This window comes from Schistocerca gregaria, chromosome 1, assembly GCF_023897955.1.
Source record: "Schistocerca gregaria isolate iqSchGreg1 chromosome 1, iqSchGreg1.2, whole genome shotgun sequence".
Taxonomy (NCBI): domain Eukaryota; kingdom Metazoa; phylum Arthropoda; class Insecta; order Orthoptera; family Acrididae; genus Schistocerca; species Schistocerca gregaria.
Genome location: NC_064920.1, coordinates 1004331174 through 1004345307, shown reverse-complemented (window position 1 = coordinate 1004345307; position 14134 = coordinate 1004331174). Strand labels below are relative to the sequence as shown.

At 36.5% G+C, this 14134-nt stretch overlaps 1 protein-coding gene across 2 annotated transcripts in view; it reads right to left on the bottom strand.

Annotated features, from left to right (window-relative positions):
* The window catches only part of LOC126278658 (mitogen-activated protein kinase kinase kinase 4), a 184663-nt gene that overhangs the window by 105940 nt on the left and 64589 nt on the right, over positions 1-14134 (bottom strand). For both annotated transcript variants that reach the window (XM_049978889.1, XM_049978878.1), the window contains exons 10-11: positions 6228-6488; positions 567-728 (exon numbers count right to left, since the gene is read on the bottom strand). In XM_049978889.1, the coding sequence (XP_049834846.1) occupies positions 567-728; positions 6228-6488 (423 nt within the window). The remainder of the gene's footprint in view (positions 1-566; positions 729-6227; positions 6489-14134) is intronic.

The window sequence follows — 14134 nt, the reverse complement described above, 5'->3', positions numbered from 1 at the left end:
TCTTCTGGCACAGGTTTCACAAACATCAACTTGTGATTCTGTTGATACATTAGTGTCTCTTTTTTTTGTCTTAAGTCTGTGCCACATATATATAATTACCAGTGAGTACTTCCACTAGTTTTTTTACCAACTGCAGCCACTGTGTTCTCTATTTTCACTGACTTGATCTGGTTTTTTTGTTTAATCCACATTTTTCTTTCAGCAAGGACTATTTTTTTAGCTACTTGTATCTACTTTTTTGGCTTTGTTATAGTGTTGTTAACTTCTCATGCTTTTGTCTCTCGCTTTAGGGTCCTGTAGTTCTTTCGTTCACAGTTTTCATATTGGAGAAGACAAGAGTCAAACCAGTGTCAGAAAAAAGCTTGGTAAGGTTTCAGCTTTTAAAAATAGAATGAAAATGTAACAACAATAATGACTGAACTCAAGATACATGTTAATACAACAATTAACAGAGCAAAGTTTGAAACCAACAAACACAACATCATAGAGTACTGAAGACGCAGACCACTTCACTATATGAAAGAAGTGTTTAGTGAAATAAGAACATAAGTATGTTAAAAGCTTACCTCTAACACCATCTTCACACTTCGGTCAAATTCTTTGACACCTTCTTCAAAGCCTTCAATAATGTCCTTTTCACAATCCCAAAGAACAGCATGAACAAGTGACAAATACCTCTGCCTATGGAGAACAGCTATTCGGATACCCTCCTTCATTTCACGCATTAACTGTAAATCATAATATGTATAGACATAAATAAAATAGAAAGAAACTTCCACATGGGAAAAATATATTAAAAACATAGATTCCAAGACTTACCAAGCGGAAAAGCACCGGTAGATAGGCACAATAAAAAAACACACAGAAAATTTCGAGCTTTCGCAACCAGTGGTTGCTTCGTCAGGAAAGAGGGAAGAAGAAAGAAAGATGAAAGGATGTGGGTTTTAAGGGAGAGGCTAAGGGAGTCATTCCAATCACGGGAGTGGAAAGACTTACCTTAGGGGGAAAAAAGGATAGGTATTTACTCTCTCTCTCTCTCTCTCTCTCTCACACACACACACACACACACACACACACACACACATATCCATCCATACATATACAGACACCAGCTTGTGTCTGTATATGTATGGGTGGATATGTGTGTGTGTGTGTGTGTGTGTGTGTGTGTGTGTGTGTGTGTGTGTGTGTGTGTGTGAAGGTAAGTCTTTCCGCTCCCGCGATTGAAATGACTCCTTAACCTCTCCCTTAAAACCCACATCCTTTCATCTTTCTTTCTCCTTCCCTCTTCCTGACGAAGCAACTGCCGGTTGCGAAAGCTCGAAATTGTGTGTGTGTGTTTATTGTGCCTATCTACCGGCGCTTTCCCACTTGGTAAGTCTTGGAATCTTTTTTTTTTAATATATGTATAGACATATATATATTTAACATGCAAGTACATGCTAGCACACAGTGCAGTTTTCTATAACGTAGAACAATGACACCCAAGAAGTAGCAAATGAAATATAGAAAGTAAAAAACCATGAACACCTATATACGACTAATACGAACCAGGCATAATATTGCATTAGAAGAACACAGTGCATATCTTGTAAATGAATTTTTGTGTTACATATTTCAAATTCAGGACACACAAATGGTATCATTACCATTTTCAACTTCTCAGCAAGGGATGATGATGGTCTCTTTAAAAAGAAAGAAAAGCAGGTAGTAAAATACTAGGACACTAAATTGCAAAACCAAAGTAACTCCTACATAGGATTACACACTCTTGAATACGTTACATAGTAACTCACCTAAGAACAACTGAACAGGCCGCAAGAGATGCAAACAATGTAAACATACAGGGTGATTCAGTGATGATGTTGCAAAATTTCCGGAATGATTGACACGAGTAAATGTATCAATTTGAGGTAAGGCGCCCTAGTTTAGAAACAACCAAGTCAAAAGTTATATGCAAAAATTATTCTGGTATCTCTGACAATAAAATACACTTACTGGTACTGTTGTTGCTAAGATTGTAGGGCAGGCAACATTTGGATGTGGTAGAATGGTCCAAAGCAAGAACAAAATGTCTAGTAAACATTGGCTCTAAAACGTATACCTTTAAAGAGCTTGAGTACTTTTTCATTAGAAGATACATATTTCACGATACCAAAGATGAACAAGTGCTCATAGCTCTTCAGGTATGTATTTTAGAGCCTATACTTAATGGAATTCTTTTCTTGTCTTGTTCCATACTAACTCCTACAAAAATATGGAAACCAAAAAGCTCACAATAGAAGAGATGGTTTCACAGAGTTGAAGATGAACAAGTATTCATTGCTCTTCAGGTATGCATTTAGAGTCTTATGTTTACTAGACCTTTTTCCTTGTTTTGGTCCGGACTACCACCTCTGAAGGTTGTCTACACTTCGATATTAACAACAACGGTCCCACTGCATGCATATACGGTCAAAACGATTTTCGCTTATAACGTTCGACACTGTCATTTGCGGATCAGGGTTCCCACCTCAAATTGATACATTTACCCTTCTCCATCATCCTTGAAAGTTTATAACATCACCACAGAATCAGCCTGTATCTGTGTTCTGATTGTTGGTACTGAAGTTTACAGTTATCTAAGTAACAGTAAACAGTTGGTAAACTTTGAAACCAAAGGTATAAGGTAAGTATTGAATCTATTTCACTCTAAAATGAAATTGATGTAAGAAATAGAGAAAAACATCATCCATTCTTTAGAGCTTACTACATGGAAACAGAGTATCAGACAAAGTTTTGATGTCTAACATACAACTTTCATGTGACCAATGAGAGGTGAGAAAAGAGGCAATGAATTTCTAGCCTCAAAGTCGAACCATTTCCTTCACTGTCACAAATATTTTTTGTGGATATGTCATGAATTCATGAATTACAAGGTTGTGGTAGGATGGAATGTGGCAGTAGTGATGCCAATGAAGGTGAAAGCTGAACTACTTGTTTGTGGTAATAGACTGACCTGCTGCTTAGACTAATGCCTCATTTAGGTTGGAATACAGTTTTGTTTGTAAAAATTGATTAATAATCTTTGTTGTCACATGTATTTGTTTCTTCCAAATATGTCACCAACTACAAGGATGTGATGAGGTTGAACCTGATAGCACAACTTAAATTAAAGTAATAATCTTGATCGCCAAACTATTTGCTTGTGTGTGTGTGTGTGTGTGTTGTTTTATATATATATATATATATATATATATATATATATATATATATATAACGATTACAGACGTACTGACATGGGAATATGACACTATTGCTTAGAAATGCATTGTGCGTCTGCTGCTCTCTCACTGGTTGCATAGACCAAGCAACTGTCTTACCATCTTTCCTTTCCATCATACTTTACCGTGAAAGCTAAATAACTTTGCTACACCAAACAGATAAGTACACCACTGGCCCTGATCTAGACTTTTACCAGGAACTGTTGACCCTGCAGTTTAGTCCCTTTACTCTCCGAACCAACCAACCAACCTAGACTTTTACCCCGCTTAATATAAGTGGACATATTTAGTTCATGATACACAGATTACAAAGTCTACCCCTAAATTAAGAACCTGATATATTAAAACAGGTAGGTGGGTCTATCAGTTATGAAGGAATGAGTGTCATTAAAATGCATGAGAAATTAAGAAGTGGATGAGTAGTGTAGACGACAAATGTCAAGCACAAAAAATTGTTGCACTGACTTGCAGAGGAAAATCATTTGAAGAGATTATTCATTCTTTCACTAAGTATAAAACGAGAGTAATCTTCTGTAAAGACCATCAGCTTCAGCATAAAATATGCCATAAGAAAAGAGTAGATCATAATCAACACTCAAACTCAAACTCAGATGTATAAGATAACACATGTTGCCTGTCCAACATTTTACACAGAATAAACACACATCTTTTAATATACACTTTCGACAACATTGTAATATAAGATGTAATAATATAGCGATCAGTACTCATTTAAAAAAGAAGAAAAAATAGCAGATTGAAATAGGAAGCAAAGATAACCATCTATATATCTGTCATTACATTCCTAAAGGACACCATCTGCATGTTGTTGTTGTTGTCGTCTTCAGTCCTGAGACTGGTTTGATGCAGCTCTCCATGCTACTCTATCCTGTGCAAGCTTCTTCCTCTCCCAGTACCTACTGCAACCTACATCCTTTTGAATCTGCTTAGTGTATCCATCTCTTGGTCTCCCTCTAAGATTTTTACCCTCCACACTACCCTCCAATACTAAATTGGTGATCCCTTGATGCCTCAGAACATGTCCTACCAACCGATCCCTTCTTCTGGTGAGGTTGTGCCACAAACTTCTCTTCTCCCCAATCCTATTCAATACTTCCTCATTAGTTATGTGATCTACCCATCTAATCTTCAGCATTCTTCTGTAGCACCACATTTCGAAAGCTTCTATTCTCTTCTTGTCCAAACTATTTATCGCCCAAGTTTCACTTCCATACATGGCTACACTCCATACAAATACTTACCATCTGCATATACTTAAAAAAAAATAACCATCTGCATACACTTAAAAAAAATCAATTTCTTAAACTGTCACATCACTTCTACACAAACAAAATAATTCACATAACAAAGCCTATTTTGAAGTATTTCGTGATCTGTTAAGATCCTGGGTGACCAACAAGAACTGGACATTTTTGAAATGATTAGTATGACACCCCCGCATAGAGATGGACTGTGGGAACCTTCAGCAGTGCTCTTGCTATCAGACGCCTTTTCAGTAGTGATGCTGAAGTGGACAGTACAGCATATTTTTAATAAAAATGGTGCCAACTGTGACAGACAACACTGCACATTACATTTACTTACTTAAAACTTTCTTGCATCCACAGCTGTGACAGCAACATCTACAAAACAAGAACAATGTTTATTCTCATCAAGACGGCACCACAGTGCATTTTCAAATGTGGATCTATGGACATGATTCATCGCATATTTCCAGGGAGAGTAGTTCCCCATTTCAGAGACATCATGTGACCTCCAAGATCCCCCAATACAGCACTTGCAGGTTCTTTTTGCGGGGATGCCTCAATTCTCTTGTGTATTCCCACAAACTCTGCACCTTGACTGGTTTGAAGGACGCAATCGTGCAAGAAGTAGAGGTAACTGATCATGAAATGTTGGCCCGTGCTTACACGGATTTACAACACAGACTTGAAACCTACAATCAAGAAAGTGGACACCACCTGCCAGACATTATCTTCCATTCATAATATGCATTTCAAATGACATGTAATTACAAAGACGCTATTGTAGTAAATTCACTTTTGCGCTACAAATTAAGCGTGTATTGTTCATTTCAAAAACGTCTAATTCCTGTGACTCACCCTGTCCTTGGTTTTTGCCTTTCTCCTTGTTTGGGCGTCCTTTACTGCTGGTTCCCAATTGTCTAATAGTAGCTGGATTTGTCAGTTCTTTCACAGTGGTTAGTTAGTGTACTCTTGCAACCATCAGTGATCAATTTGCCACTTGCGAATCACATCAGTAGGTAGGCGTCATTACTCTTCTGGTGTACGTCTTGCTTACATACACCAGTAGTTAGATGATTTTTTAAAATAGTTTTCACTTTGATAAGGCTCTACTTCACAATCAGTGATTGAAAGGTTACCAGCTTTACACTGTTATATGAAAGAATCAGAATGTAAATGTGTTTACATTGTTAGCACCTCTCCTGGAATGTTCAGTTGTACTTTGACAAGTTACTATGTAACTTATTCAAGTGCATGTGGTTGCCTATAGAAGTTAGTTTAATTCCATAATTTTGTTTCCTAAACATATTTTGCTACCCCCTTTTCCATGCTGTTTAAAAAGATCATCTGATGATGACTTGCTAAGAAGTATGGTACCGATATCATTTGTGTGACCTGGGGCTGAAATACACAATTAAAAAAAAAAGAAATTGAAATTGTCTGAACAAAGGTTCGAGTATTTCATAGACAAATTTAGAATTTCCTCACTATTGTCCTTACAGCAAATATTTAAATTTACAGTTATTTAGATTTTTTACATAAACTGTTTGTTTATGTTTTAGCCATGTCCTGTAAACACAATTACTTGTTTATCTATGTTTCCTTGGTCAAAGACAGGCAGATCACAACTATAGTTGTTAATTATAGCGGTTAATCAACATAATTTATGTAGAATGCATACAATTCAAAAACCACTTACCTGTCGAATACACAAAGCAGAAGGGTTTTCTGGTTTCTGTTCGAGTCGCATACGTAAAAATTCATGAATGATTTCCAAAGGAATTCGAGACAAGAAAAGAAATGCAGAACGGTATGAAGGTAAATGCAAACTGCGTGCTTCTGCGCTCCAGTACCCATAGCGAGACAGTTCTTCTTGTTCATGTTCTGGTAACTCGAAAGATGTGCCTTTGAAAGGACACGAATTTTGAGGATTAATAAGTGTGCTACTGGATTCTGCACCCTGTATAAACATAAAAAGAAAATGTATTAATTATAACATCAACTTTGACTTACATAACAAATTGCAAAAACCAAGCGTATCATCACACTTAAATAAATAAGTGGTAAAGGCGTTTTTATACCATGCAACAGCAGTTCACTATTAATGTGTTATGTGCATGACACATTATAGATAATATCAACAGTTCTTTCAAATGGTGCTGAGAACCACAATACAAACTGCAAAAAAAGGACATAAACTGGTCTGTTTTGTTATGGGGACAAACGATCCTCCTTACTTATACAGAGTGAATTAGATGCCCCTACCAAATCGTTTTACGCAACCCACGCTATAACAGGAATAGTATCCAGACAGGCAACAGCCGTATAATCAATATTAGTTCCCTTTCAGAGCTCTGGGCGACTGTTAGTAAATAGAACCACACCATAAAAAATACAACCGAAGAGTGGTCATGAATTACACAGTATTTTTGGACCAAGATATACCTTACTTTTGCCACACTTATCCCATTGTCTCCAATCTTTCTTTGTGTAACTGGTGGTGTAGTCATAAAGGTTTTGGAAGCCTCTAACTTAATTCTGAAATGTTCCTTATACAGCGACAATGGAATTAATAGTAGATATCAAAAAGGGAAGTATGGAAGTACAACTTTCTGGTATATAACCTCAAAACCATTTACGTACGATTAAGTACTATAAACATAATATACTTACAGAGACATCCAAAACCTGACTGATTATAGTGTCAATTACACAAAGGAAATTTGGAGGAATTTGTATATTTAGGGCAGAAATAAGGTAATTGGTCCAAAAATACTGAGTAACTCATGGCCAATTCTCACCTTTATTTTTAACAGTACGATCCTGTTTCCGACAGTTGCTCAAAGCTCTGAGAGGGCACTTACATTGACCACATAGCCGACACCATTTGGATACCGTTCCTGATACAGACATAGAGCGGGATGCATAAAATGAATCGGTAGAGGCAGCTGAGTCATCCTGTATAAAAGCTTATGTACGTTTAAAACATCGCCTGAAAATAGGAATAAGCTCCAAAAAACAGTGCAAATTGTGATCAATGTAATAATAATAGTAAAAATGTTGATTAAGTGAGAACTATGGCAACGGAAGGAGAATATTCCTGCTCACTGATTTTCAGAACCTTTATAAATATACCATTTTTTCAATGGATTCATGTACACTTTGTGAACATGAAGCAAGACTTGTGTTCAGATGTTTGTGTTCACACACAAGTAGTCTTTAGACTCAAATAATGTGTTGTGACAGTGGATGAAATATTAAAAATTGTTATAGCTATCAACTGATTGTGAATATGTGGCAATGCCACAAAACAAACCACAGCCTGGTTGTCTCTGCTGAAGGCAATCTCTTGAAAGGAACAGTGTTAGTCACTTGACGGTATCTATAGATAGGGACGGGAAAATTTTGTGTGGATGATAAAATGGAAAATAACATTCAATCTGCAGTTTATAGCAACATAACACAGAACTCGTAGTTTTTGTGAAACGTCATGGAATGACATATTTTTTCCCTTTTCCATGTAAAATGGTAAGTCTGAGGTCAGCAATTTATTAATATTGGTAACTAAGAGTTACTGAATGTTAAAATTATAATGTACCTGGATGGATAAAAAAAAATCTACTCACACACATATAAGCATAATTAAAAGTTTGCATGCTTCCGGAGCCACTGGCTCCAAAAGCTTGCACACTTTTAATAACTTTTATACATGTATTTTCCTGCCACCACTTGGTGAATAGACTTTTCTGTCTATTCAATTACACTGCATTTTCAAAAGGATTATTTTCTTTGAATGCTGAAATTGTATTTTGACTTTTTCTCAATTCTGAGAACTTTATATATTCTTAAAATTACAGTGGATTTTCCACATGAACATCCATGGTTCTAGATGTGACGACAAAGAACTACATTCCATTAGCAATTTTAGTCATCAACATGAATGTTCCTGACTATTTTGCACAGCATATTGTACAAAAAATGGTGCAATGCATTAATTGAACTAGATATTTTCATTATATGCAAAATAAAGAACACCACATATGGCATCTTAGTTTTGCAAAAACTTAAATTAACACGGCATCTGATACCTTTCAATCTAACCTAGGCCCTGGTCCACACAACAGGTCACGCTGTCACCCCATACTTCATTCACAAAATTAAAAAAAGTTGACTAAAAAGTGAAGTAAGTATTATCAGTGGTTTGTTTTACCACCCAAAACACGTTTGCATGACATCAAATTTCCTATGGTGTAATTGGGTGACAGAAGCAAACTGGACCGGCATGATGTTGATTTGCGTGGTTGTGAAGCTAGAGTTCCACATTTGGTGATTTTCGAATATGCAGTTTAATTGATGCACCATGTTAAAGATATCTCTAATCCACATCAGTTTTGGTATGATTTGTTGTGCAAAAATATTGAGAAATATGACGTTGCTGGATAAAATATTACATTTATTCGAAGTTAAGATTTCTTCAGGGAAATATGAATTTTTGGTTATAAAACTGGAAACTTTTTGAGAAATATGAAGGGATGAATACTTCAGGCAGAGGTGGAAGGTCGCTGAAATGCACTGGGTTGTTCTTTCAAATTAGGCTAATAACTACTGCTGCCACAGATCCATTTATTAAGACAGTCAGTTAGTAACATATTCTATAGATCATTTTGCATGATAGATTGTAATGATGTCGAACAAACCCTTATACAATCACATCGCAAACTAATCTGTACATAAAAAAAGAAGAAACAATATGTAGATGTGAGTTAGTAATTCCAACCCACCACCTTTTGCACATTGCAATAATAGAAAATCTTCTACAGAACAGGAGGAGTTGTCATGGAGAAATTTTCTCAATTCATTATAAAATTTTACTTTGCTGTTTGTCAGCCATTTCATATCGCTGGAGATTATATATATATATATAAACAGAAAGAAACTTCCACATGGGAAAAATATATTAAAAACAAAGATTCCAAGACTTACCAAGCGGGAAAGCGCCGGCAGACAGGCACATGAACAAAACACACAAACACACACACAGAATATATATATATATATATATATATATATATATATATATATATATATATATATATATATAAAACAGAAAGAAACTTCCACATGGGAAAAATATATTAAAAACGAAGATTCCAAGACTTACCAAGCGGGAAAGCGCCGGCAGACAGGCACATGAACAAAACACACACACAGAATTACGAGCTTTCGCAACTGGCAGTTGCTTCGTCAGGAAAGAGGGAAGGAGAGGGAAAAATGAAAGGATGTGGGTTTTACGGGAGAGGGTAAGGAGTCATTCCAATCCCGGGAGCGGAAAGACTTCCCTTAGGGTAAAAAAAGGACAGGTGTACACTCGCACACACACACACACACACACACACACACACACACACACACACACACATATCCATCCGCACATACACAGACACAAGCAGACATATTTCTGCTTGTGTCTGTGTATGTGCGGATGGATGTGTGTGTGTGTGTGTGTGTGTGTGTGTGTGTGTGTGTGTGTGTACACCTGTCCTTTTTTTACCCTAAGGGAAGTCTTTCCGCTCCCGGGATTGGAATGACTCCTTACCCTCTCCCTTAAAACCCACATCCTTTCATTTTTCCCTCTCCTTCCCTCTTTCCTGACGAAGCAACTGCCAGTTGCGAAAGCTCGTAATTCTGTGTGTGTGTTTTGTTCATGTGCCTGTCTGCCGGCGCTTTCCTGCTTGGTAAGTCTTGGAATCTTCGTTTTTAATATATATATATATATATATATATATATATATATCATTCTTCTGTTCCACATACAACACACAGAATTAGTTCTTTTGCAGATGACACTAGCAGATTTCCAAACACACATACAGAAACAGGAGAAATGATAAATAAACTTCTTAGAAGTATAACCGACTGGTTTTCTGCAAATGGTCTCACCCTCAATTTTAAAAAGACGCAACTTATTCGATTCTGCACATCTGGAAGTACGAAACCAATGATAAGTGTAACACAAGGAACAGTAGTGGACATAAGACTGAACCTTGGGGGACCCCAAACATGATTTCTCTCCACTCAGAATAGTGTCCCTGGACTACATTGCTCGAGTTATTACGTAGAATTGTAATCTTTTGGTTAGATATAAGATTATCCATTGGCTGGCTATACCATTAATCCCATAAAACATCAATTTATTTACTAGGAGAATACTGTGATTCAAACAGTCAAATGCCTTAGAGAGAGTGCAGAAAATACCAACTGGAACTATTTTATTATTTAGTGCTTGTAAAATATGGTGAGTGAATGTGTAAATGGCATTCTCAGTAGAGCAACCCTTCTGAAAACAAACTATGAATTGCTAAGAATACTACTGTTGCTTAAGTGAGATACTATTCTAGAATACATCATCTTCTCGAAAATTTTGGAGAATGATGTCAGCAGTGAAATAGATCAGTAGTTATTTACGTCTCTCTTATCACCTTTCTTAAATAGGGGTTTAACAATGGCATTTATCAGTCTCCCTGGAAAAATGCCTTTAGTTAATCATGCATCACATATTTCAAGACTGGGCTTATTACATGGCAACAAATTTTTAATCTTCTATTGGAAACATCATCAAAACCAAATGAGGTTTTATCTTTTGAGAGAATTTTCTTAATTTCAGAAGGAAAGTTGGTGAAATTCCATTTTGAACACTCTACTCTGATTTTGCTCAAACTGTTTGTCCCTATGAGTGCTACTGGGTCGTTCTGTGCCTCGTTGTCCTATATCTCACTTCACTACATTCCATGTTGCCGTAGTTGTCGTAAGTTTGTTATTGGATGTACTGATTTATGACATTACATGCATGTTCTTTGATTTTTTAATAACCTTTTTTGGTAATTTTGAGTATTTTCGTAGTGTTCAACTACTGCAGAGGCCCTGCATGTTCTTGCCATTGATATATTTTCTTTTTCTTTTCACAAGATACTGTAATCTCTCCGGTGATCCATGGGTTTTTACCTGGCTGTTTAGTGTCCTTTCTGACTAGCTTGTGCTGAAAGCTATTTTCAAATAATGATATGAATTTATCACGGAATAGATTAAATTTTATGTGAGCATTTGGTTCATTATAAATTACCTCCCATGTCATATTCTGTAAATTATTCTTAAAAACATTTGCCCTGAAGTCCTCAATTATTTTAAATGATTTCCACTGAGGAGTATCCATATTTAGACACTATGTTATGTATTCTAACTAACTGTGCATCATCGTCAGAGAGGCCACTTTTACTAGATAAACAGTTATTTTATTACTTTGAACTTCATCAAAGAAAATGTTATCAGTTAGGGTCCTACTGTCTTTATCCACCCATGTTGGAAAGTTAGTTACTGAGACCAAATTGTAGGATCCAAATACAGTTTCCATATCATTTTTCCTATCAGTGTCCTTCAGAAAATCTACACTGAAGTCACCAGAGACTTGCTGCATATGACAGATAGGACAGTAAGGAAGCCAGATTATCTAAACAGTTCAAAATTCCCCAGTGGAGAACTATGTACAGCTACAAATAAAAGTGAACTTTCTTAGTATTAATTCACAAGCACACACTTCCATGTGTTTAGCAATACAAAATCAATTTGTCTCAATGTTTCTGAGCTTGTTTTCTGTCTTAATATATGTAGCAACACCTTCTTTCCTATATTATTTCTGCAAGAGTACGCTGCAATGTGTAATCTTTCATAAGTAACTTATCTAACCCTGTGATTACATAGTGCTCAGTCAGGCACAGGATGCCTATCTTTTCAGAGCTCTCTAAATTTTCGAAACAGACAAGAAGCTCTTGTATCTTATTACTCATTCATCTAATATTTTGATAAAATAAGCTACCCTTACTTTTCTGTGCGTTATTAAGCATTTTGTGAGGCTCTCCTGATATTTTCATTTTTTTCAAATCAGGGTGCCTGAATCACATAGCTCACAGCAGTATTTGCCCAGGGCTGGTCAAGGTGCTGCAGGATCTCCACAAAACTCACATTTGTGTGTATAGTTGCTACTCCTATTTCATCCAGGTCACACCTAAAGCGATAATTACTGTTCTTAGCCAGGCTATTCCCTACTCCACCAATTATAAGAACCTGATTTCCTTGCCAAAGCCTTTTCACGAAATACCCACACCCTCTGTCACCTGGCTAATGCTAACTAGCTCTTGGCTTCACAATGCTTGTGACATGGTACCCTGTGTCTAATTTGTCCTCTATCATCTGGCCTATACCCCTCCCGTGACTACTACCTAGCAGCAAGACTTATTTCCCTACTCTCTTTCAGAACCAAGCTACATTGAGTTTCTTTGCTAGAAGTCTGCTGCAGCCTACTGTGATGTACACCTGGAAGAGGTTCTGTTAACGGCTCTAGATTATTGTTTCATCTATAGGCTGATTATGAACTCTATTAACCCCTTAATATATTGACTTTTTCAAATTAGGTTTTAAAAAAATAATATTTTTTTATTAATGAAAAACATCCTACAAAGAAAGAAGTTACATGTAGACACATGAAGATAGCTTTTAAAGCTCAAAACAATGAGTTACAAAATTTTGAAGATCAGCAATGATAAAATCCCAAGTACACTCATGCCCTGGACTTTGACTAAAATATCCTCAAATCTGATATCATTTTTAATTTCTGTGTAGCTATGAAGTCCAACCACGTACTTCACAATGGTTTCCTGTGAACATTAATCTTGGAGGAGCTGGCTAGAGCACAGTGAATGTATTTATCTCATACCATTGGCAAGCACTTGACACTCAACTGATTAACAGTCTCATCACTTTCAGTCTCTAATGAAGTAATATTAGATTCTTCTTCACTTTGTGAGGTGCTAAATTTAACGTCAAACCCAGGACCACTATAGCCATCCTTTTCAGAAAGCACTGCCCAGCCAAAAATACAGGAAAATGGCTATAAAAACACGTTATTTTGTTGTCAAATATCCAAAGCTGCACACAGTATAGACAATATCTAATAACGATCACCTCAACCAAAACATGACAGCCATGTTACAAATCAAGGGCCAGATGTGCTCAAGCAGATGAACACTTATCAGCGCTGAAACGGATATAAATGGGGTTTTATTTTTTTGAAGGTCTGTTCTCAAGTTGTCCAAGTATACTTGGGATTTTAAGTTTGTGTCAAAACAATAAAAACAAAATAACTTCGGAGTTTGTGTTAAGTGTTTAAGGCTGACATGGTGAAGCAGGGATAGCCAAGATTTCGGCTCATGATACATGCCTGGGCATGAGCACCAAGTACTCAGTCCCGCTGCACGCTTTTCCCACTGCCACGCCACACTGTCTCAGTGCAAGGAGGGGGAAGAGGGGAAACTGCAAACACACCACATTTAAATGGTAGTGCATTCGCACTACATATGACTTGGTTTTACATATCACATTTCTCAAAATCATAGATCACAAACAAAACAAATTTTCAGTGTTATTTAATTATTCTTGGTGCCCTGAAGACCCAATATAATTTTAACTGGTACAAATAGTCGGTATAGGGACAGACACAATTTCACAGAGTTTGCACTCAATTTGCCAAGTAATCTTGATTTATTTAGTTTCATA